The sequence below is a fragment of the Apodemus sylvaticus genome, chromosome 20 (assembly GCF_947179515.1).
Source record: "Apodemus sylvaticus chromosome 20, mApoSyl1.1, whole genome shotgun sequence".
Lineage (NCBI taxonomy): Eukaryota > Metazoa > Chordata > Mammalia > Rodentia > Muridae > Apodemus > Apodemus sylvaticus.
This window is the reverse complement of record NC_067491.1, coordinates 767,246-790,982: the sequence shown is the minus strand read 5'-3', so window position 1 is coordinate 790,982 and position 23,737 is coordinate 767,246. Positions and strand designations below refer to the sequence as shown.

Sequence of the window (23,737 nt, the reverse complement as noted above, 5' to 3'; positions counted from 1 at the left end):
TTTAAAGAAAAGAATGAAAAATAGTTTCCAGGGACTTAGGCAATGGGTAAATCACTTGCCTGACATCCAAGTACAAGGGTCAGAAATTCAAAGTCATCCCCAGCTACACAGTAAGTTTCAGGCCAGCCTGAGCTACATGAGACCATGTCTTTATGTATTTTGGTTTTTGGTTTTTGTTTTTGTTTTTTTTCTCAAGACAGGGTTTCTCTGCATAGCCCTGGCTGTCCTGGAACTCACTCTGTAGACCAGGCTGGCCTTGAACTCAGAGATCTGCCTCTCAAGTGCTGGGATTAAAGGCGTGAGCCACCACTGCCCGGCGAGACTGTGTCTTTAAACACACACACACAATAAGTCCCTACTAAATAAAGTAATTTTCACATCTGGTGGTGGTGCATGTGTGTCTGTCTGTTGGCTTCTGAGTTCCCTCAGCTGCAACCACACTGGTCTCCAGGCTTTGTCGGCAGAGCATGCTCACTCTGGTCTAGGGACAGGCCGTTCCCAGGAGCCAGGGACCCCCCCCCTAGCCCCCACCCTGTTTTCCAGCCACTGTCCAGTCTACACTCACACAAACTGCCTGTGAGGCAGCTACCTACCCGGATGGATGGATGACCATTTAAAAATAAATCTTGACCCAGGGCACAGTCAGGTGCTTGGTGCTGGCATAGCCCCTCAGTTTAATATTATACACCTATTTATTATTTATTTAATATACCACCTATTTCTGATGGACGCAAGCACACGGAGCCTGTGACTGCCTGTTTCCTCATCTGTGGGGATGCAGAAGAGCAACGGGCAATGCAGAGGTGCCCTTGCTGCTCCCCCGGCGTCCCCGGAGTCCCCCTCGCCCACCCTGCCCACAAAACACAGACCTGGCCATGGACACAGCCTGTCACTCACCCCAGCACTGAGGAGGTGGAGGACAGGGGCTCACAAGGAGCCGGAATCCAAGTGGGGCTGTGGAGGGAGAGCGTTGGCACAGACAGGACAGTCCAGGCCCTAGGCCACTTCAAGCACGGCAAAATTAATCAATCATTGAATGATGAGTGAAATCTCCCACAGATCCTGAGCACTCCCTCTCTCTGTTTTATTTATTTTATTATTTCATTCACTAATTAATTTTTTGTTCTTTGAGAACGAAATCCTGAAACTCACTCTGTAGACTAAACTGGCCTCGAACTCAGAGATCCTCTTGCTTCTGCCCTCTGTCTGCTGGGATTAAAGGTCTCCATCATCACCACCTGACTTTATTAATTTTTTTTTTGAGACAAGGTCTCACTATGTTGATCAGGCTGGTCTTGAACTCTGCGACTGTCCTTCATCAACCTCCTGGGTAAGCTACCGTACCCTGCAATGATTATTTTAATGAAACAGAAACGGTGGTGTGGGCTGATCACCCCAGCAGTCTATGGGAGCAGAAGGATGAGGAGATGAGGGTCATTCACGGGTACATGGTGAGTTCCAAGCCCAGCCTAGGCTACTTGAGAGGCTGTCTCAAAAACAAACCAAACCAAACAAACCAAACAAAACTAATTTGGGTATTTAGAAGGCGGCCGCAGGCCGAGCTCTGTGAAGACTCCCAAGGCCAGCCTGGTCTGCAGAGCGGGACTCTTGTCTCTCAAAATCAAAAGGAAACAAAACAAAGACCCTATCCCCAAAATCAGTTCAAAATGCCATTGTGGTCTTGGCTAGCTCACCCCGAGCCCTTCCCTAAATGTGCCATCTGGGGTTTGTCCCCTAAGCCCCCTCTCTGTAGTCACTCTGAATGAGGGACAGAGCTTCCCAGGAGCACGGAATTTGGTATGGTATTCTTTCCGCAAGTTTGACCTTGGTCACTGTGTGTGTGTGTGTGTGTTGGGTATTGAACCCTCGGCCTTTCATGCTAGAATGCTTTCATGACAGGACAGGTAGCCAAGGCTAGCCCCAAGCTTTTTTGTTTGTTTGTTTGATTTTTTTTTTCTTTTTTTGGATTTGGTTTTTCTGAGACAGGGTTTCTCTGTATAGCCCCGGCTGTCCTGGAACTCACTCTGTAGACCAGGCTGTCCTCGAACTCAGAAATCCGCCTGCCTCTGCCTCCCAGAGTGCTGTCTTTTTTTTTTTTTTTTTTAATTTACTTATTTTATATATGTGAGTACACATACATTTCAGACACACCAGAAGAGGGCATCGGATCTCTTTACAGATGGTTGTGAGCCAGCATGTGATTGCTGGGAATTGAACTCAGGACCTCTGGAGGAGCACTCAGTGTTCTTAACCACTGAGCCAAGTCTCCAGCTCTTGATCTTCCTGTCTCTTCTTCTCAAGGATGGGGACCCTGAGCGGGAGTCATCATACGCAGCTCTTCTAGCGCTAACGCCCGCTGGCCTTGGAGTTGCAGATGCAGTCCTCCCACCTCCTTCAGCCTCCTGAAGGTGGAGTTAGACATGAGCTTCATGAGCTTCTATACTCAGATATTTCTGTTTAGTTTGTCTGGTTTAATTTTTGAGCTAGAGACTCGTGTAGCTCAGGGGGGATCAAATTTGCTAAGTAGCAGAGGATGACCTTGGACTAATTCCTGGAGAACCAGGAATTCTCCAGGCCTCCATCTCCCACGGATCTTGGGTCTGTGGCACCTCACCCAGATTGTTTAAATTAGATTAGATTTAGGTTAGATTTCTTCTTTTTTAAAATTTTGTTTTGTTTTTTGAGACAGGATTTCCTGTGTGAAACTGTCCTGGTTGCCTGGATTAAATTTAAAAGATCCCAGGGCCTCCATACTAGGATTAAAGGTATGTACTTAAAGCTTTATTAATTTATTATATGTAAGTACACTGTAGCTGACTTCAGACACCAGAAGGGGGCATCGGATCTCATTACGGATGGTTGTGAACCACCATATGGTTTCTGGGATTTGAACTCAGGACCTCCAGAAGAGCAGTCGGTGAGGTGCTCTTCACCGCTGAGCCATCTCTCCAGCCCCACATACCCAGCTGGTTTTTAAAAAATAATGTATTTATTTATTTTTATTTTTCGAACATGGCGCTTTGCCTGCATGTTTGAGCGAGGGCACCAGATCCCAGGGAGTTGAAGAAGTTACAGGCAGTAGTAGTGAGTTGCAATGTGTGTACTGGGAACTGAACCCAGGTCCTTTGGAAGAGCAGTCAGTACTGTTATCTACTGAGCCGTGGTGTCTCCAGCCTCTAGATTAAATTTTATTTATTTATTTTTAATTATTTGAAAACATTTTTTTAAAAGACAGAGTCTCAATGTGTAGCCTCGATGCCTTAGGAGGCTGACCTAAGACCTTTAAGAGTTCCTACTGTTTCTACTTCCTTATAATTAAAGGCACGCGCCGCCTCGCCGGCTGTATTTATATTTCTTTCAATTGATTTCTGGGAGGTCTTGCAGGTTGCTCAGTCTTAGCTCCAGTCTCTCGCAGCTCCCCTCCCACCCCCGCCTAGTCGATCCCCCTCCTCTAGTGGTTGGGACCGTGCGCTCCAAGCCCTGCCTCGTGTCGGACCCATCAGAAAACTGGAGGTGATTTGTTCTCTAGGCCTCTCAGAAGGGTCTAGCCTGAGATGACAGGTGGAGTTGGAAGACGGAATTCAAGTCCCCAGACCCCACCTATTGCGGGACCGACCAGCAACGCTCTTTGGGGAAACCGAGGTAGGTGGGAGGAGCCTCAGCCGTGGGCGTGGAATTCTGGCCTGGCATAGGTGACCCCGCCTCCCGTGGCCCGGCCAGGGCAGGGCGGGCGCGGCGACCCGGGTGCTTCAGTGCTCCTAGGCTCCGGTTCCGGGTCCCCCCGCCCCGCGCCGGGCTCACGTGGCTGCCCCGAGTCCTTCCCACCTTCCTGGCTAGTGTCACTGCCTGGCTCAGGGCTTCCACTTCCCCTGTGGGGACTCCAGGGTTTCCCCTTTGAAGGCAAGTTATGATACAAAAAGCCAAATGTATTTTGGGTGTTGAAAGCTACATATATTTATTTTAATTTTTTTGAGTCAGGGTGTCACTATGTAGCTCTAACGGCCCTAGAATTCGCTGTGTAGTCCGGCTAGCCTCGAACTCACAGAGATCCACCTGCCTCCCGAGTACTGGGATTAAAAGCGTGGGCTGCCACGCCCGATTGAACCGTACTTTTAATTCGGTTTATAAAAATGTGTTGATAAGTGCGGGGAAGGGGTCGATGCTTTGATGTAAAAACAAAACAACAACAAAAAAGCAAAATCAACATACCAAGCCGCCCACGACCTGGGACAGTTTGTAAATAATATCAACATCAGTAATAACAATGAATGAAAAATACCCAAAGTAAGGACCGGGCATTCGGAGGCTAACATCTCATATAGGCAGACACACTGAAAGCTAAGGTAAGGATGAGGATGGCCAGTCTCCACATGAAGGGGAGCGGAAGGGGAAACTGAGGCCAGGCGCTGGTTCTCACTCCCCGCTCCGCCCCCCTCCCGCGAGACGGACCCACAGCCAGGTTGTCTGGTGGCTGTAGCGTGCTGGAACCCGAACCCGGCAGGCCTGGTGAACCGAGATGTCGCCCGTCCCCTCCTCTGCCTTCCCCTCCCTCTCCGGACCTCTCCCACGACCAGAGAGGAAGTGGGAGAGAAAAGGACAAGGGGGGTGAAAAAAAAAAAAAAGAAAAAGAAAAAAAGGAAAACAGAAAACGCTGGGTTGGATCCGCACTTTCCCACTTCCCACCTCCATCCTGCCGAGCCGCGGCGCCCCTGCGAGGGTCCGGGTCCACGCCCCACACCAGCCGGGCCAGCCAGCCGGCTGCGGGGAAAATTACAAGGCCTGGAAAACAACCGTCCTTCCCCGCCCCTCGCCAACCCCTTCCCCGCGCTACGCCCCTGGCACGGCCGGGTGGAGGCGACTGTTTTATGTAATCGCGGGGCGGCAGGTTTGCTGGCTGGCTGCACCGGTGAGGGCGGGACCCCCGAGCTCAGCTGACACCGCGCGGCCCTGCAAATCTTCTCCTGGGGGGTCCCTGGTACGGTTTTGGGGTAAATTAAGGCGCAGATTGGGGGTGGTGGTGGACGGAGACCCGACTCTCCGAAGCTGTACTTGCAAACTCTGGGTCCCTCGCAGTTTGGGTAAACTGAGGTTTATGGTGGGGGTTAGGCGACCTGGGGCTCGATGCAGACTCCTGATCCTTTCTATTCCTTTCCTGAGTTCTTTGCACTACTTGGGTAAACTGAGGCCAAGGATGACGGGAGCTCCGATGCAATCTCACAGTCCTTGTAACAGACTCTTCCCCTTTCGATTCCTTGCATTATTTGGGGAAACTGAGGCTTAGGGGAGGGAGGCGAGGTATCGTGGCAGCGCCCCGGTGGCCTCGGAGAGAGGTGTGAGGCAAGGGACCGTCACTTCCTCGCCTTCGTCTCAGTTCCCCGGGCCAGAGGGCCCCCGACGCCCCGGCACCCGGTCCTCCGGGTGCGCACCGCGCTCCCGCCCCCACTGCCAACCCCGTCCCGCCCCGCCCCGGGCTTCGGGGGCATAGCCCGCGCCCCCTGAACCCCGCCCTGCGCGCACAGGCCGGGGCTGTTTATCTGCGGCCCCCACCCCCTGCACCCGAGGGGCCCCTCTTGCCCGCCCCCAGCACCCTGGGGTGCTCAGAGCCGTAGATAAGCCAGCAGGCTGGCACGGCGCCGCGCACGGGGCGGAGAGGTCACGGGCTTGCCAGGGGAGGGGCCGATGGGTCGGGGCTGCGCCCCCCCGCCCGCCCGGCACCCCCAAATCCCTAATCGCAGCCCGATCTGCTCTCGCGGCGCAGCCCCGCGGGACGTGGCAAGAGCGGACCTGCAGAGCCTGTTCTGGCCGCGGTGGCCGGGGGGGCGGGCTGGGCGTGGGGGTGCCGGCGCTGCGGCACCTTTAAGACGAGGGAGGACCCCTCTTGCCCTCGGACAAACCAGGAAGGGAGTCGCGAGCATCATACGGGGCTTTGCGTACTGTACGGCTACTGTAGGGGCAGTGACGCCGCCGCCCGCCCGAGCGAGGTCCGCGCCGCGGGCTGCCCCGATCGCGCGTCCTCCGGGCCCGGGTCCCCGCGAGGTAAGCTGCCTGGGCCGAAGGGGACCCCTCTCCGGGAGAGGTGGGTTTTGTTTTTCTTTCTTTCTTTCTTTCCTTTTTAATTTCCTTGCAGGGTAGGGACGCGGCCGGGGGCGCAGTGCGCACCCCAAGCGCCCGTACAGAGCGGAACGGACTGGATGGGGGATCTGGGGCGTCTCCGCAGCTCCGGGGTTCTGGAGACCAAGGTTGCGCGGCCAGAGCCGGAGACGAGTAGCGGGCGGAGGGGGGGTTCCGCCCGGGTCCCTCCGGGGCGAAGGGCACAAGCCCGCTCCCGATCCCTCCTCCCTGCTCCGGCGGCACGGCCTCCTGGGTCCCGGCGCGCGGCCGGCGGGGGAGGGGAGCCGGGCCACACTGAAGGCGGAGGTGGGGGCAGAGGGGCGCGTCGCGTGCTAAGTTTGCAATAGGGCCCGGGGCGCGCCGTTCCCCTTTCCGAGTGGTAGTGGGCAAGCGGGGGGGGGGCGGGGAAGGCCTATTCGGGATTGCGCGCAGACGTTGGAGTTGGCCAGGATTGAGCTCCTTGGCAGAGGGGGGGAGGGGGCTGACAAAACAGGGAGGGGGGCTTTGCAAAAAAAAAAAAAAAAAAAAAAAAAAAAAAGGCCCGAGAGAGGCGGAGGGAAGGGGTGGAGTAGTGTCTGGGAGGCGGGTGCGTCCTCGCGGTTCTCCTGGGCGCTGTAGTTCTTTCGCTCATCTTCAGTGCTTGACGTTTTGGAACGTGTTGGGAGAGTGTAAACTACAAATCCCAGAGTGCCTAGCGATAGCGGCAGGTCAGGGAGGGGCGTTGTAGAGGAGGGGCGGTGAGTGGCAGACCAGAGGGCCAATGGATACTAGAAACCGTCGGCGCGGCGCTGCATGGGGGTGGAGCCTGAGTCTGGGTGGAGCCTGCGTGCAGGGGCGGGGTTTGTGCAGGAGGGGCGGTGCTTCCGCGGCTCCCTCGCTGGGGGCCGGTGGCGGTCCTGGCTTCCGGCTGCCGCCCCTCCCCTCCTGTTGTGTAACCGTTCCTAGGCACCCCCCCCCCTTCGATATTTTAATTTTTCTCCCTTTCCCTTTAGTTCCGGACGCTCCGGGAGGAGGAGAAAGGTTCCTTCCCAGGACTGGACGTTCCCTCCCCGGGGGAGGGTGTGGTGTCAGGGGGCCTCGGGGCTTCAGGCGAGGCCGGGGATGCGCGGCCTGGCGCGAGCCTGGCCGGGCGCGGGGGAGGTGACGGGCGGACCCAGATCCGGGGTAATTTGCATCGCCCTCCCCCCAGCCCGGGTGGGGATTGGCCGGGCGGCGGCGGAGGGTGGCGCGGGGCCGGGCTCAGCGTCGCCCGCCGGGGCTCGGAGCCGCCAGCCCGCCGCAGCTATCGTCACGGTCGCCGGCGCCCGCGCGCCGCCCGCGAAGGAGGTAGGAGCCGCGCGGCCCTCCGGGCTGCCGTCCTTTCCCTTCCTCCTTCCCTTCCTAATGGTGGTCGTCGCCACCACGTGCGCCCCCGCTGCCGACCCCACCTGGGCCTGGCACCCAGGGGTGCTCACTTTGGTGGCGGAAGTGAGAAACAGATGGCTTCCCTGGTTTCCTCCTCTCCTCTCCCTCCCCTCCTAAGCATACCTACTTAGCTCAGCACCCGCGAATGACTAAGCCCAGTACCCAGGAGTGACAGGCTTGGCGGAAGCACCGTGCCTCCCCCCCTCCCCCTTGCCACAGCTGCTTCCCCCAGCGAGGGTGTCTCCGGCCTCCTCTGTCAGCAGGCCAACCCTCCCTCCACCATCTTCCCCCAAGTCTGGGCCCAGGGCGTCATCCTGAGTGGCCGCTCCCACGCTGGGGGTGGGGGAGCCACCCTAGACTCCAGGCTGGTTACTTGTAATTGGCCGGGCTGCGGTGGGAGAGGTCCCAGGCCCTTCGTCGCCCCTTCGTTCAGGCTAGGCCCTTGATTGTAGGAGGGGTCACTCAGCTGGGGGACAGCTGTTCATTCCGGGGTCACCTCCACCCCACACCTTTCCCGGAGGGACTCCGGTGGCTCCCCCAGCTGGGCCCTGGCACCTCTCCGGGGCTGGGCTCGGGGCTCTGTTTACCGGCAGGCATCGCTGTGGAGACGGCCTGGGGGAGGGAGGGAGGGGACTGAGCCTGGGGTGGAAGACAGGCAGGAAACAGGATCCAACGGGGACACTGAAATTTTAATTTGCCGGTCACTTTGGGGGTAGGGGGTATTTATTATTTAGTTGGGATTGGCCGTGGTAGAGGCCAGTCAGCGCCTGGCCTGTGGCGGGGGAGCCACACACCTCCAGTCCGCGGTGTTTGGGGGCCACCGAGGCCACAGAGGTCCCCAGTAGCCTGTTGTGGGGATGGCTGTTGGGCAGAGCACCTTGTTCTTGGTGGCTTTTGGGTGCATTCCGTTCTTTTCCTTGAGGCTGTGTGACTTATAGCTTGGTCCTTGTCACGTAGAGGGAAACTGAGGCTTTAGTGGGGAGGTCCCAGGTGAGCCAGGGTCTGCAAGGGGCACCAGGGAGGTGGAAGGGGGCGCATAAAGCAGAAGTAGACTCAAGGTCATGTGCCCAGAAGTCCTGCCTCTCAGTGTAGGGGTCTTTACAGATCACCTAATGTCCCCAGTGTCTGCCCACCTGTGTCTCTTCCAAAAGATCCGGCTGCCTCAGTCACACCTGTCACCTTCATAGGGACTGTCCAGGGTGGCAGTGAGCCCAGAGAGGGCTATGAACACTCCAAGGTCACACAGCTGGAAACTAGCACTCCATCCTGGTCCTGGGCAACCTAGTGGTGGGTGGGAGTGACCCAGAACCCCCAACCATGCCACCCCTGTACCCCAAATGGGGCAGAGCCGTGGCTTCTTCTGATTATTCCAGGAGGGATAGAAGTCACCTTCTCAGGGTCTGGCATGAGGAGGGGTCTACATGGGCCTTGACTGGCAGCATGAGGTACTGTTTTCTTAGACTCCTCCTCCTCCCCCATTGAGGTTCCCTGGGGCCAGCTCAGGGCCCCCTAGGGCCTGCTAGGAGGTGGGCGTGGGTCTCAGCCACCTTGGGCTTCCCCCACCTCCCAGGCCCCAGGCTCCTCACTCAAGGCCAACACAGGCCCCGCAGAGAGCAAGCTGAGGTGGGGCCTGCCCTCACCCGGAGTGCCACATTTCCACTTTTGTGCCTTAATTTCCCCTATTGTTCGGACTGACTTCACTTAGCCAACCTGAAACAGGTTTGGAGTGACTGGTGGTTGGAGCGCCTCTGCCACCCTGAATTGGCTGAAGGACCGCTGAACTGCCAGCCTCCTAGGGGGTGCCCCATGGCCTGTGCAGGGACCAGGGGCCCTGTGCCCTGCCTTAGCTCCCTGGGGGCTGTGTCGGGGGAGGGGAGAGGCACCCTGGGAAGAACGAGTTAGGCAAGACCAGCCAGGTTCAAATTCCAGATGGCTCTGTGAGCCTGGGCCAGTGGCTTCCCCTCTCTGATCCAGAACCCCCTGTGTTGAGAGAGGGGGTCCCAGACTGCCTCCCAGGAGTACTTGTCTGTCGTGGGTCCACTTCCTTCCACCTCAGCCTCACATCCATGTGGGATCTGGAGTGTGGCCTGAGGACTGGCTCTTCCATCTGTCCCCTCAGCAGGCTGTGGCTGGGCTTCTCAGTGGCCGTCCCCACCCACACCTTTCTGGTTTGACGGGAAACAGGCCTTCCTGGGGGCCCACCTTGAGCCAGGATGTGTCTGAGAGGGGAGGTGGCACATTCTTCAGGCCCCTGGGGCATTGAGGGGCCTAGGGAAGAGCAGGTGGCTTCAGGTGGCAGGCAGGCTCTGCCAGGTCCCTCAGACCTTATTTTTGTGGGCATCTTGGATCACAGGTGCAGCCAGGCTCCCTTGTGGCTGGAGGGGACCTGGGTCCTTTCAGTCTGCCTTGGTGGCCTCTGGTGGCAGGGACCCATCCCCCCCACCTGGGGGGGGTCTGGCTTCCACTTGGAAGTGGCCTAGGCCTCCCTTCTGGACTTCCTGGATGTGTGGCATGTAGAGTGTGGGAACAGGGTGGGCCTGGGCCCCACCCTGTCGCTGGGCTCCCCACAGGCCTGCCTGTCCCCACCCCCACACGCATATACTTCCCACTGGGCTGGCTGCCTTCCTGCCTCTGGCCCTTTAAGGCCCAGGCAGGAAGCCCCTCCCCATCATGGCACAGTGAATGGCAGGGCCTCTCTGAGCTGGCCTGGCCCTCTACTGCTACTACTGCAAGGAGGGCAGGGGCCCCCTTTGTGCCCTCACTCCTGCCCCATTAGAGCAGACCTGGGGACCAGGCCAGGCAGACATTGACATCACATCCATGGGGACCAACCTTGCAACACCAGCAGGGAGACTGCACCTGGGAGCCAGTCTTGCTGTGTGACCTTGGGGCAGCTGCCCGCCCTCTCTGTGTCTTTTGAGAGGACCCTAAGAAGCCCGATAGCCTCAAAGGGTTGGTGGGTACTCTGGCAGGGGCGTGCCAGGTGGCCCCAAGTCACAGTTGTACTTGTTCTGCAGAGAATCCCCAAGGAAACTGAGGCTCTGAGCTGAGGGCTGTGGCCTCTTACAGGAGCTCATCCAGGAACCCAGGAAAGCAGGGTGGGGGTGGGTGGGGTGCTGGGGAGGGTGGATTCTGACCCCTCATTAGCTGGCCTCGCCCCCAGAAATATTCAGGAAGGTAATTTGGCAATGTGGCAGTTTAATTCCCAGCCCCTTTCCAGAAGCCCCTTTGTTTCTGAAGGTGGGGCCTGTGGGTCAGCCCTAACCTTTACCTGTGTGACCTTGAGAAGACCCCAGACTTAGCCCCCCACCACTAAATGCCTGTCCCCGTGACTGAGTTCAGTTCCTGGAGCCTCACTTGGTTATTCCTGCACCTGGCTGAGATTACAGGGCTGCAGTATGGACCTGACTGGGTCTGCGCTATGACCTTGTCCGTGCCTCTCGTCCCATCAGGGTGTGCAGGGACATGAGAAGGAAGGCACCGATTAGTTCCTGAACACTATGGAAAGGGGAGGGCAGATAAGCTTGAAAGTAGCTACAGCAAGTAATCCTAGGTTAGACCAGAGGTGGGACCAGCAGCTGTCCCCTGATACTGGGTGTGTCTGCCTGCCAGGTGGGTGGAGTAGGGTGTGGACCCGGGTCTTTGGTTCCTCTGACCTTCTGCTGTGACCCTTCTATGTGCCCAGCCTCAGGAGTGTGTGCCCCGCCTCCACACCCCAGAAGGGGCCTGCCAGGGCCTGCCCCTTGCCGGTCTGCCTACTCAGCACTGAACAGCCTCAGAAATCCCACGGAGGCAGGCACAGGCAGGAGCCGTCGTGCCGGGACCCCAGCAGGTGTTGGGGAGGTCTCCCTGCAGAGGGACATGTCCCTGGAGCTGGGCAGAACCATGACTCCTGCGTGGCCAATGGCACTGGCTTGTCAGCCCCCGAGTGGGTCCCTGCGGCCTTGTTTCCCCAGAACTATGGTGGGCCTGGCCAGCCTTCTGACTTGGAGCTGAGTCTCAGGGCTGTTCCTGGGGCGAGGCCCCTGAGAGGCCCAGGTGGTGCCAAGGTCTGGGGTGTGGCACGGCAGGTGGTGCCTGTTCCTGGAGAGATGGCGGGTGGGTCAGGTGTCTACAGGGGCCCAGGGACCCAGGAGCTCTGAGGGAGGCGACTGCTACTTTTTTCAGTGGGTGTGTGTGCGATGTGAATCGGGGGCCTTGTGGCCTTGGGTCTCCCAGGCCTGGCCCTTGACAGGGGACATCTGCCCCGCCATGACCTGGAGCCTGGAGCCTTTGTACTTAAAATAGGGTTTCGGCAGCCCCAGGCCCTGGTGCTCAGCGGCTGGTGGGAAGCCAGGGTGGCCGTGCCCAAGGCAACAACCGGGCTGAGTCACTTGGGTTTTTTCAGGCCCAGGGGCCCCTGGAGGGCCACCTTTGAGCCATTCCCAAAGGGACCTGGGTCACCCTGGCTGGGGCATGTCTTTGGGGTCACATGCCCCCTCCCTCTCTGTGGCAGGCTGTGGTGGGAGGGGACAGGCTTGTCTTGTCTGCCCACATGGTCCCCAAGGCCCTGGGCCAGACGGCAGATGGTGACAGGGGGTGGAAGCCACCAACGGGGGCTCCTCGAGGGTTCCCAGGGCTGGGCCTGGCGTAGGGTTCTCCTTCTGGCCCCCTGGTCCCTGCAGTTACATCTGAATGTTCCCTTCCCTGTGTGTCCGCAGGGGGTGGTCTGCTCAAGCAGCTGGTAGGTGGGGGGGGGGTAGGGGCACAAAGGACTCTGTGTCACCAGCCACTCTTGTGGGGAGAAACCCCGCTGTGGACTCTGCCTCCTAGAAGCCTTTTGGGTGAGGGAGGGGACAGGAGGGACCCAGAGGCCTCAGGAAGCTGAGGAAGGTGCAGCTTGGGCCCTGTCCCTCTAGCGCAGGCAGGCTGTTCTGGCTCTGGAGGAATGTGGGCCTTTTGGGGTGGCGAAGGGCAGCCTGGCTCCCTGAAGAGGGCGGAGGGGTGGGGACAGCGCCAGAGGGTTGCACAAGGCCGTGGGCAGATGAGTCAGAGCTGTGGGGGGGGGGGGCAAAGAAGAGGTGGGGTGGGGTGGGTGGGACAGCCCAGTGTCCCCTCTGCCAGGCTCCTCTGGGGATGGCTGCCCATTTGCCAGATGGGGAGTCTGAGGCCTGGAGCATGCTGAGCACCATCTGGGCAAGGTAGCAAGGTAGACAGGAGGCCCTGTCCCTGCCCTGCTCCTGTGGGCGCGTGGCATGGACGGTGGCTTGGTTTCCTCTGTTACTCACTAGCTGGGTCTGCCCGGCCTGGGAAGCGCTGGAAGGGGGCACTCCTAGTGTACAGGTCAGGCAGGTCCCGGTCCTGGAGCTGGGCTACACCCTGTCCTGCCCAAGGGATCCAACAGGGGAGCAGAGCCTGTCTAGTGCCAGTTTAGTTCTGGCCTCACTTTGGGGCCCTGGATAGATGGCTTCCATCCACTGGGCCAAGGTGGCATTCCTGGAGACTGAAGCTGGGGGACCTCGGGACCCCACGTCTCGTCCGCAGGCATGGGGGACCCTGGCCTAGCCACTCGACCTCCTCTGTCACATCGGGTCTTGGTGCGTTTTCCTGTGACAGTGTTGCTCTGGGGAAACTGAGGCCAGAATCCAGCCAGAGATTATCCCCCTATGCTGATTGCCGTCCCTTCCTGCAGGTGTCGCGGAAGATGGCTGGCGGCGTGGACGGCCCCATCGGGATCCCGTTCCCGGACCATAGCAGCGACATCCTGAGCGGCCTGAATGAGCAGCGGACTCAGGGGCTGCTGTGCGACGTGGTGATCCTGGTGGAAGGACGGGAGTTCCCCACGCACCGCTCAGTGCTGGCTGCCTGCAGTCAGTACTTCAAGAAGCTGTTCACATCGGGAGCTGTCGTGGACCAGCAGAACGTGTACGAGATCGACTTTGTGAGCGCCGAGGCGCTGACGGCGCTCATGGACTTCGCCTACACCGCTACGCTCACAGTCAGCACGGCCAACGTGGGTGACATCCTGAGTGCAGCACGGCTGCTGGAGATCCCGGCCGTGAGCCACGTGTGCGCTGACCTGCTGGAGCGCCAGATTCTGGCGGCCGAAGACGTGGGCGATGCAGGCCAGCCTGACGGGGCTGGCCCCACAGACCAGCGCAACCTGCTGCGTGCCAAGGAGTACCTGGAGTTCTTCCGCAGCAACCCCATGAACAGCCTGCCCCCCACCGCCTTCCCATGGTCTGGCTTCAGTGCCCCCGATGACGACCTGGATGCCACCAAGGAAGCTGTGGCTGCCGCTGTGGCTGCAGTGGCTGCGGGTGACTGTAATGGCTTGGACTTCTATGGCCCAGGGCCCCCTGCCGACCGGCCCCCAGCGGGTGATGGAGACGAGGGTGACAGCACCCCGGGTCTGTGGCCCGAGCGGGATGAAGATGCCACAGCTGGAGGGCTCTTCCCGCCGCCCACTGCCCCGCCGGCCACCACACAGAACGGCCACTATGGCCGTGCGGGGGCCAGCACTGGTGAGGAAGAATCAGTGGCACTCTCTGAGGCTGCCCCTGAGCCAGGCGACTCCCCGGGCTTCCTGTCAGGCACTGCAGAGGGCGAGGATGGGGACACTGCTGATGTGGACGGCTTAGCGGCCAGCACGCTGCTACAGCAGATGATGTCGTCTGTGGGCCGGGCGGGGGACAGTGATGAGGAGTCGCGTGCCGACGACAAGGGCGTCATGGACTACTACCTGAAGTACTTCAGTGGGGCCCACGAGGGTGACGTGTACCCAGCCTGGTCACAGAAGGGCGAGAAGAAAATCCGGGCCAAGGCCTTCCAGAAGTGTCCCATCTGCGAGAAGGTTATCCAGGGCGCAGGCAAGCTGCCACGGCATATCCGCACGCATACCGGGGAGAAGCCCTACGAGTGTAACATCTGCAAGGTCCGGTTCACCAGGTGAGCCCTCAGCCCAGCATGCCCCGGGCAGGCAGCCGGGAGGGCGGGGCGGGCCGGGCCGGGAGGCTCAGCTCCAAAACCTCCCAGGGGTCTCTGGCCTCTCCTTTTTGGGGGTCTGTGCTCCCTCCCAGACTTGCCCTTCCCCAACCCCACGAGAGGCTGCGGGGTGGGTTTGCTGGCATCCCTCCACCAGCATGGTGTTTGTTTCACCACAGAGACGAGGTGGGCCTGACTGCAACTTGCAGAGATCCTCCTGTCTCTGCTACCTTAGTGTTGGGATCAAAGGCCTGTGCCTCTACACTGGGCTCCCCAGCCAGCGATTGTTAGGCACGGTACAGGAGTGCGGGTATAGGGGTGCGGGTACAGGAGTGCTGTGGTGGATATAAGGGCCAGAGTCCCACAGGCCACCCACCAGCTCGGGCCTCCCTGAGACCAGTTGAGCAGGGAAGGGCTTTGTAAGCAGAACAGCTGTGCGGAGTCCCTGGGCCCGGTTAGTTTGGAGGGTCTTTGGGCCCAACCAGTAGTGGGTGTAGGGAGGGGGTCCGGGGGTCCTGGGAAAGAGCCATGGGGAGTTCAAGACCAGGCCAGGAGATTTTAGAATTGGGTCTGAGGAGTCTAGAATCGGTTCCTTGGCTGTGTGAACCCAGGGCAATCCAGACCTGTGCACAAGTGTGTGTGTGTGTGTGTGTGTGTGTGTGTGTGTGTGTGTGTGTGTAGGGGTGACTTGCAGGCAGGGGCGCAGCCAGGCCCAGTGACTCAGCGCTACCCCCTGCCCTGGGGTTCCCCAGCCACGCCTACCAGGCCTGAAGAAAGAAGCCATTGTCTTAACTTCCTGGCCCCACCCGACCCCCACCCCAGCACCCCGGCCCCCTCCCCAGAGGGCAGCAGGAGAGGGTGTGGCATGGCTCCAGTGCCCAGGAGTGCCAGGTAGGGACAAAGAGCAAGTACCATGGAAGGCGGTTGCCCTAGGTGAGACTAAGGGTGGGAAGGCTCCTCCCCCAGGCAACATCCTGGGGTACTATGGGCTCTGGGGGGACCTGCATGGTGGAGGTCCTGGGTCACCCAGCTGCTACCCACACAATTTCTTTTTTCCCCCGGTATATACCTGGCTCCACCCAAGCCTGGGGCTGGGTCTTTTTCCCCCTCAGAGAAAGACTCAGAGACTGGTGACTGCTGAGGCCCCTCTCCCGTGGCCTACCTGCTCACCCCTTCTCTATGCCCTTCCCCACCCCCAGCCTTGCCCCCACCCCCTAACCGCCCCCTCTAGGCCTGGAGCCCAGGGGCCCCTGTGACTCACAGTGAACATTGAGTAAGCGAGGCTTGTAGCAGCCGGGGCTATAATTACTCAGGCCAGGGCTTGGGGTGATGAAACTGAGGCTGCCTCCCACCTCTACCCTGCCTCTGTGTGGCCCCCCGCCTGCTGTGCAACCCCAGGCCAGTCACTTCCCCACTCTGAGCCTTCTGGGAACGTCTCTGTACAAAGTTAGGAAAACTGTAACCACTGGGGTGCTGGGCAGGGCTTGTGCTGAGGAGCAGCTGCAGACCCCAATACTGGGTACAGCTAGCAGAAGGGAAGTGAGTGAGTGGGCCTGGGGCGTTCACTGCAGCCAAGTTCTCCTGGCACAGCTGAGACCAGGGTCTGGTGCTACCCTTGGCAGCAGGGAGCAGAGGACAGCGATGAGGTGGTGCTGCAGATGGGTCAGGGTCAGGGTCAGGTTCTGGGTCTGGGTCTGGGGTCGGCCAAGGCACAGGGCATCCAAAGTGACAACAAGAAATAGAAGTTAATCAGTCCTCAGATCAAAGGAAGCCAGCAGGCCGGGCGGTGGTGGCGCACGCTTGTAATCCCAGCACTCGGGAGGCAGAGGCAGGCTGATTTCTGAGTTCGAGGCCAGCCTGGTCTACAGAGTGAGTTCCAGGGCAGCCAGGGCTACACAGAGAAACCTGTCTCAGAAAAACCAAATCTAAAAAAAAAACAAAAATTAAAAAAAGGAAGCCAGCAGGGTTGCTGGAGGATTGTGGATTCCAGGCCAGCCTGGGCTACATGAGGAACCCAAGCATCAGCACAGGACAGACACAGGCTAGGAAATGTCACCCAGGTCAGGTGCAGGCTGAGGCAGTGTGGGAGAAATGAGCACGGCCCCATGCTAGACAGAAGGAGCAGGAACTGTTTTATACTCAGCAACAGGGCCTGCCTTTCACAGTCTTATTTTCTCTCCCTCCTTCCCTCCCTTTCCCCCCTCTCTCTCTGTCTTTCTTTCTCTCTCTTTCTTTCTCTCTTTCTTTCTCTCTCTCTTTCTTTCTCTCTTTCTCTCTCTTTCTTTTTTCTTTTCTTTCTTTCTTTCTTTCTTTCTTTCTTTCTTTCTCTCTTTCTCTCTCTTTCTTTTTTCTTTTCTTTCTTTCTTTCTTTCTTTCTTTCTTTCTTTCTTTCTTTCTTTCTTTCTTTCTTTCTCTCTTTCTCTCTTTCTCTCTCTCTCTTTCTCTTTCTCTCTTTCTCTCTTTCTTTCTTTCTCTTCTTTCTCTCTTTCTTTCTTTCTTTCTCTCTTTCTTTCTCTCTTTCTCTCTCTCTTTTTCTCTTTCTTTCTTTCTTTCTCTCTTTCTCTCTCTCTTTTTCTCTTTCTTTCTCTCTCTTTCTTTTCTTTCTTTCTTTCTTTCTTTCTTTCTTTCTTTCTTTCTTTCTTTCTTTCTTTCTTTCTTTCTTTCTTTCTTTCTTTCTTTCCTTTCTTTCCTTTCTTTCCTTTCTTTCCTTTCTTTCCTTTCTCTCTTTCTTTCTTTTCTCTCTTTCTTTCCTTCCTTCCTTCCTCCCCCTCCCTCCCTCCCCCCTCCCTCCCTCCCTCCCTCCCTCCCTCCCTCCCTTCCTTCCTTCCTTCCTTGACAGGGTTTCTCTGTGTAGCCCTGGATGTCCTGGAACTCACTCTGTACACCAGGCTAGCCTCGAACTCAGAAATCCGCCTGCCTCTGCCTCCCAAGTGCTGGGATTAAAGGCGTGCACCACCACCACCTGGCAAGATTTATTTATTGTTATATCTAAGTACAGTGTAACTGTCTTCAGACACACCAGAAGAGGGCATCAGATATCATTACAGATGGTTGTGAGATGGATGTGGTTGCTGGGATTTGAACTCAGGACCTTCGGAAGAGCAGTCAGTGCTCTAACCGCTGAGCCATCTCTTCAGCCCAGGCTTGTTATTTTTCATCCCCTCTGTGAGGGGGGGGGGTCGGGACAGGTAGGGGCCATGCACTCATTCTAGCACTAGGGAGGCTGAGGCAGGAGGATGACTAGTGCAAGGGTATGGCTCTGAGGGACACTTCCCCTTAACAGCCCCACAAAGTCCCATGTTCACTGACAACTCAACGGCAAAGACACATTGAGACCTTGGAGTGCACTGCAGTGAGAACTGCAGTTCAGGTTCACGTGAGGGTCTGGGAAGCCGGGACTGCTTGGCCTTGGGCGGGAGGGGAGGGCATCATTCCTTTCGTGATGTCTCAGAATGTAAGAAATTTTTTGTTTGAGACTTGGTCTCTGTATGTAGACCAGGCTGTCCCAGTACTGCATGTAGCCCAGGCTGGGCTCCAGCTCACAGAGATCCATGTGTCTTTGATTCCAGAGTGCTGGATTCTGGGTGTGTGCCGTCAAGGCTAGAACCCTTTAAGGACAGACCCTCGATTTCTCCAGCCCCTGCTGACCCCTGTCACAGTTTTGGGTTCGGCATCCTGCAGGCACCCAGTAAATCCTGTCTGTTGGCACGAAGGGGCACAGCAGCCTCTGTTTGGCTGTTGAAATGAAAAGGTTACTCAGAGCAGTTCAGTATTTCCCTGTGTGGCACAGCAATGCCAAGTGCCAGCTTCGGCCCACACCCTGGTTCCCGTTTTGCAGGGTCCCTTCCCACCTGCCCTTTCCAAGGTCTGGAAACAGGGGAGACAGGTATCTGGGTGGAGCCAGGGGTCTCCCCAGATACCTGCTGACCACACCCCTGCCCTCAGACAGGACAAGCTGAAGGTGCACATGAGGAAGCACACGGGTGAGAAGCCGTACCTGTGCCAGCAGTGCGGCGCAGCCTTCGCGCACAACTACGACCTGAAGAACCACATGCGGGTGCACACGGGGCTCCGGCCCTACCAGTGCGATAGCTGCTGCAAGACCTTCGTGCGCTCTGACCACCTGCACAGACACCTCAAGAAGGACGGCTGCAATGGGGTCCCCTCGCGCCGTGGCCGCAAGCCCCGTGTGCGAGGTGTGCCACCTGATGTCCCCGCTGGGGCTGGCGCACCCCCCGGGCTCCCGGACGCCCCACGCAATGGCCAGGAGAAGCACTTTAAGGACGAGGAGGAGGACGAGGAGGAGGCCAGCCCGGACGGCTCGGGCCGCCTGAATGTAGCGGGCAGCGGAGGAGACGATGGTGCAGGTGGCCCGGCGGTGACCACTGCTGAGGGTAACTTCGCAACCTGACTCATATTAAAACAAACCAAAAACAAAACAAAACAAAAAACTAAGAACAGAGAGAAACCACCACCCACCCCAGCACCACAAGTAAGCAGTTCTCTGTCCAGACGCCCTCCATCCATCCGCGGACGTGTGTGCGTGTATATACCATGGCCGCGGGCGCCTGCCTTTCTCAGATCCTTAGGATGTGGCCCCATCTGCTCCTGTGCCCCTCGCCCCATCCACCAAGGGGTCCCACCCAGGGGCCCAGCCTGCTCCTGGCTAAGGCGAGGGTGATGGGGACCCCAGGACAAGCACCCGGCTCCTTGCTGGTTGGTTTTAGGGGGTCTTAGACAGACCTTAAATGCTCTGTCCACAATGAGTGGACGTTAAAATGGTCCCCAGCTCCCCACCCTCCTTCCTCAGGGCACTTACTAAAGAGGGGGGTGTCCCCTCGGCTTCCCTCCCCGCCTGTGGCCTCGCATCTCTGCACATCCACCCTGGCCACCACTGACATACAAATCTATTTATTCCCAAGCCTGGATGGCCAGAGCGGGGATTTGGGGGGCCGCTGGGGTCCGCCACCCTCTTTCATGGCACTTACACCTGACAGGGCCTTTGGGGCCACTGCTCAGGGCGACCCCCCAACCATCCCATCTTTGCTTGGCCATGCCCCCACCCCGTGTTCAGAGATTGAAAATTCTTCGTCACCCCATGCCCCACTTTTTAAGGCACTTTTTAGATCTCTTTCCCCTTTTCCTCCTTAAAGACAGTTTATATAGAGATATATATAGAGAGAGATATAAAATATTCTTTTCCTCAGAGGAGCCGGCAGCAGTTTTGGGTGGACGTAGCCAAGATCAGAGGTAACCCCAGGGACTCAGGCAGTGACAGGCGAGAGAGTGAGACAGGCCACAGCTTAATGTCACAAAACAGCAATAAAACCCCAAGATTTTACTAAACACGAAGGCAGAACATTAAAAAAAAAAATCAGCAAAAGCAGTGACAGCCACGTGGGGGTCTTGGCACTTTGTAACTGAACGGGTACTTTTCATTCTTAACTTAAGAAATGTTTACAAGTTGCACCCAGCTTCTATGAAAAATTGAAGAGAGAGCGAGAGCAGTGGGAAGTAACTAAGTCAATTTATTTTTGTATAAAATAAAAGAACCCCAACCCATTGCTCCGGTAGAATCCACTTGCGTTCCCCAGACTCAGGGCGGGGCGTCCAGGGCGCCACGGGAAGGGACCCAGGGGTCGCTTGGCCTGCCTCCGGGGCTCCCCGAGTCTGCCAGGGGCTTCTGTCCCCCAGGTTATTTTATTTTATTTTCTGTCTCTGTAGGAGACCACAGGCCTGGGAGCCACAGGTCACCTGTCCTGTCCTTCCCAGCTCAGGGATGTCCCCGAGAGAGGGCTGGTCCTCGGCTAGCCAGACCCCGTGTCCCTGTCTGTCCTTCCTCTCCCCCCCCCCCCCCCGTGTGGTGGTCCCCCTCTTAGGCATCCCCTGTTTTTACTCAAAGGCACTGACTGTAACCCAGGGGCTAGCATCTGAGCCCCCCACACCCCAAACTCTGGCTTCCCCCAAAGGTCCGGTATTGACCGAGCCACAGGCCACGGACAGGGCTGGGGTTGGGGACATGGCTGCCGGGTGCCAGGGTACCCCCATGTCAAACCCCATGGCCAAGGTGGAACCAAACTTGGGACCTTGTCCATGCACACTCTGCCCAGCCCTTCCCAGTGGGTGCTGGCAGGGGTAGAGGGTGTCCCATGTCCCCGTCTGACAAATGTCTTTCTTTGGTTTTAAAGGGAAGCTCATTAAGAAGGTTGCTTTCCAGTTTCTAGCAGAGGGGTTTTCCTTTCTAACTCCTACCACACCAGTCCTTTCCCCACCCCCGCACCCCAGATGTCTCAGGATCCCCCCTTGGGGCCAGCAAAATGGGCCCAAGGGTGGGGTGGTGCTGGCCCCCCTCGCACCCCACCTCCGCAGTGAGCTGTCCTGGGAACTGTGCTGTGGAGGCCCACCTGGGCCCCCAGGCCCCCATTCCCAGGCAGGTTGGCCCCTCCACCTTCTCGCAATAAAACCAACTTCAATCACATGTCATCCTGGCCAGTGGCCACTAGACTTGGGGTGGATGGAGCCCTTGGGGACTATGGTAGGGTGTCCCGTAACCCGCCGGTGACACCGCAAACCCCCTTGGGAATTGCACTAAACCCTTGCCCCTCGCTCCGCCCTCAGCTTCTGCCATGCACACCCACCTTGCCTTAACCGCCAGCCCGTCCTAGGGGGCCACAGCCACCGCATGGGCCCAGCGCCGGGACATCCCCCAGCCCCCTGAAGTCCTGCCCCTACCTGCCCCCCAATATACTGCAATCACATACTGTATATAGAATGTGGATCGATTTTTACAAATTTTTATTCTTTAAATTAAGGCCGTGATAAAAGTTGCCAAAGAGAATTGTGGAATTCACTAGAGGTTTGGGCGGAGAGCTGCTGTAGAAAGGTTTTAAGGTTTTATTTGGTTGTTTGGGGTTTATTTTGTGTGCGTGTGTGTGTGTGTGTGTGTGTGTGTGTGTGTGTGTGTGTAGTTTTTTGTTTTTTGTTTTTTTGTTTTGTTTTTTTTAACTGCCTGGTACCAATAACAAAAAGGAAAAAAAAACCCAGAAATTTGTTACTTCCATTCTGGTGAATTTGTGTGTGTATGAGTGTGAGAGACAGAAGGGCCCAGGCTGTGGGGTTCTGGGGACCCCAGTGCTGGGAGGGGACTGGCCTGCAGCTGGCCCCAGCCTGTGACCTGACAAGGCTGCCCCTGCCGAGTAGTTGCTGCTCCTTGCCTCACTATCCCCGCAGGCCTTTCAAGATTAAGAGGAAAAAAAAAAGGCAAAAAAATTAAAAAATAAAAATGGAAAAAAAACCTATATATCTATAGAAACCAATGAATGTAAATGTCAGACGTGGGCCTGCCATGCTGGGATGGATGGCAGAACCAAAGTGGGTGCCCTGGGCTGCTCTGGTGGGCCCCTTGAGTAGCCAGGGAAGGCTGCCGCTGTGGCGGGCACGATGGCAGCCTTGGAGTCCAGGTGGAGTCCAGGCTGACCGTTCAGGGAATAGACAGTGTAAGTTAAGTCACAGGCGTAGGAGGGACACAGGCTGAAAGGAAAAATAGAAAAAAACAAAAAAACAAAAAACACAAAAACCAACAAAAAAAAGAAAATGCAAAATCCTATTTTTTGAGAAAGAAAGATATTTATATTTGCAGTTTTATTTTAAAATGTTATTTAAGCTGAGGAAACGGCCTTCCCGGAGTTAAGGGTGGCTGGCACCGGACGGGTCAGGGGTCTTGGGGGGCTCCTTACCCCAGGAATGATTATCTCAGTTCAGAACTAGCTCGCACTAAATATATATTGATTTACCTTTGGGGGGGCAGGGGGGCCAAGAGACAGAGGGTCAGGGGAGCCCCGCCCCAGGCCCAGAAACGAGGTGCCTTGGAATTTGGGGGCCCAGGCCTGGTGCACGGGGGTCCAGAGCACAGAACAGACATTCCACTGACTGGATGTAAGAATCTTTATAAAAAGTGTGGGAGGCAGAACGAAAAAAAAAATCAATTGATTAAAGAAAAATGCACTTTTTGGGGGTGGGGGGAACAAGCTTTAAAAGTAATTAAAAACAAAAGATTATGAAAAATCTGAAAAAATAGAATTCATTTTTCTTGTACATAAAAGAGAAAAACCCAACCACTAAATGCAGCCTGTTACGATATCTCTCTGCCTGGTCTCTGTGTTCCGACTTGTTTTGGGGGAGGTGGGTCTGAGAGACACCCAATCTCTGCCTGGTCTCACATGCCCTGTAGGTGGGGCCTAGCATAGGGACCCTGCAGGTCCCAGGGTGGGTGGTGGGTTTTCCCAGGCCTTTCCTGGGAAAGGACAGATATATCTGTGGGCCAGCTGGACTGGTGACCTCAAAGTCCTGGCCCAGTCCTGGCCAGGCCCTCTAGCTTCAGGGTGTTGTAGGCCTTGGGTGGGCTGTGCCTGGATTCTAGAAGGCCCCTGTGCTGCTGTCCCCAGCTGAGCTCCAGTGACCTTATCAGGCTTAGGGGGCCCGGAAACCTCAGCTGGCTGTGGACAATTTCCTGTCCCCAGGAGGAAGCTGGCCTGGGGCCCTGTCATGGGGAAGGGGATGGGGTGGGCTTGGGGTCCACTCTCCGCCTCTATAAAGGCAAAGGCGTCTTCCCACTCATTCAGCTGCAGCCCAGGCAGGGTTGTGTCCAGAGCGTGGGTGAGTTGCTCTGGGATCTTCTGTCTACCCTGGAGACCTGGGTGTTGGGAATCCATTAGGCCTGGCTGCTGTAGCCTGACCGTCTATTCCCAGGTGACTGCCACAGCTCCGAGTGGGAGGAGCTTCCTCGATGGCTTACCTGCGGACCATTCCCAGATCAATGACTGGGTCGTACAGAACTGGGTCTGAGCAGGGAGTGCGATGCATACATACCCTCTCCCAAGCCGAGGTTTCAGTCCCCTCTCCACTAACTTGAGTGCCATCCCCACGGGTGGCTACTGTACCAACACGTGGGTTTCTCACAAGCAGAGCGTCCTCCGGGTCCCTCCACTCTGTCTGAGCTTTGATCCTGATCAAGGTAGAGTAATACTCCAGTGTATTTTCTACACAAATTGTTAGTCTGGTTTCAAATTTCTGTGTGGGAGGTACTCACTGCGTGGCCCACGCAAGCTGCTGGTGAGGCTCATCAGTGGATGGATGCCTAAGTCCCTTGGATTAATTCACCCCCCAGCCCAGTGCACAGCTCCTAGGGAGGACGGGCAGGCTAGCCTGGGCTACAGAGAAACCACAGATGGTCAGATGCCGGACCGGCTACTTTTTGTTC

The 23,737-nt window shown here is 57.2% G+C and overlaps 1 protein-coding gene across 4 annotated transcripts; it reads left to right on the top strand.

Annotated features, from left to right (window-relative positions):
• The first annotated feature begins 4,890 nt into the window (after positions 1–4,890).
• On the top strand, positions 4,891–22,617 carry Zbtb7a (zinc finger and BTB domain containing 7A). 4 transcript variants are annotated; one of them, XM_052164784.1, is made up of 3 exons: positions 4,891–4,975; positions 13,187–14,442; positions 18,424–22,617. In XM_052164784.1, exons 2-3 carry the CDS (start codon positions 13,199–13,201, stop codon positions 18,887–18,889), a joined length of 1,710 nt encoding a protein of 569 aa, XP_052020744.1. In that variant the 5' UTR covers positions 4,891–4,975; positions 13,187–13,198; the 3' UTR covers positions 18,890–22,617. The 4 variants fall into 4 exon arrangements, with proteins under 4 accessions (XP_052020744.1, XP_052020741.1, XP_052020743.1 ...); XM_052164781.1 differs by lacking the exon at positions 4,891–4,975 and adding an exon at positions 5,619–6,036; XM_052164783.1 differs by lacking the exon at positions 4,891–4,975 and adding an exon at positions 5,957–6,076.
• The last annotated feature ends 1,120 nt before the right edge of the window (positions 22,618–23,737 follow it).

Bases quoted from the DNA above. Each gene is read 5' to 3' on its own strand.
- Zbtb7a (XM_052164781.1), top strand. From the start codon at position 5,680: ATGGGTCGGGGCTGCGCCCCCCCGCCCGCCCGGCACCCCCAAATCCCT. The intron at 6,037-13,186 runs GTAAGCTGCCTG...CCCTTCCTGCAG, and splicing joins CGGGCCCGGGTCCCCGCGAG to GTGTCGCGGAAGATGGCTGG. The intron at 14,443-18,423 runs GTGAGCCCTCAG...CCCTGCCCTCAG, and splicing joins TGCAAGGTCCGGTTCACCAG to ACAGGACAAGCTGAAGGTGC.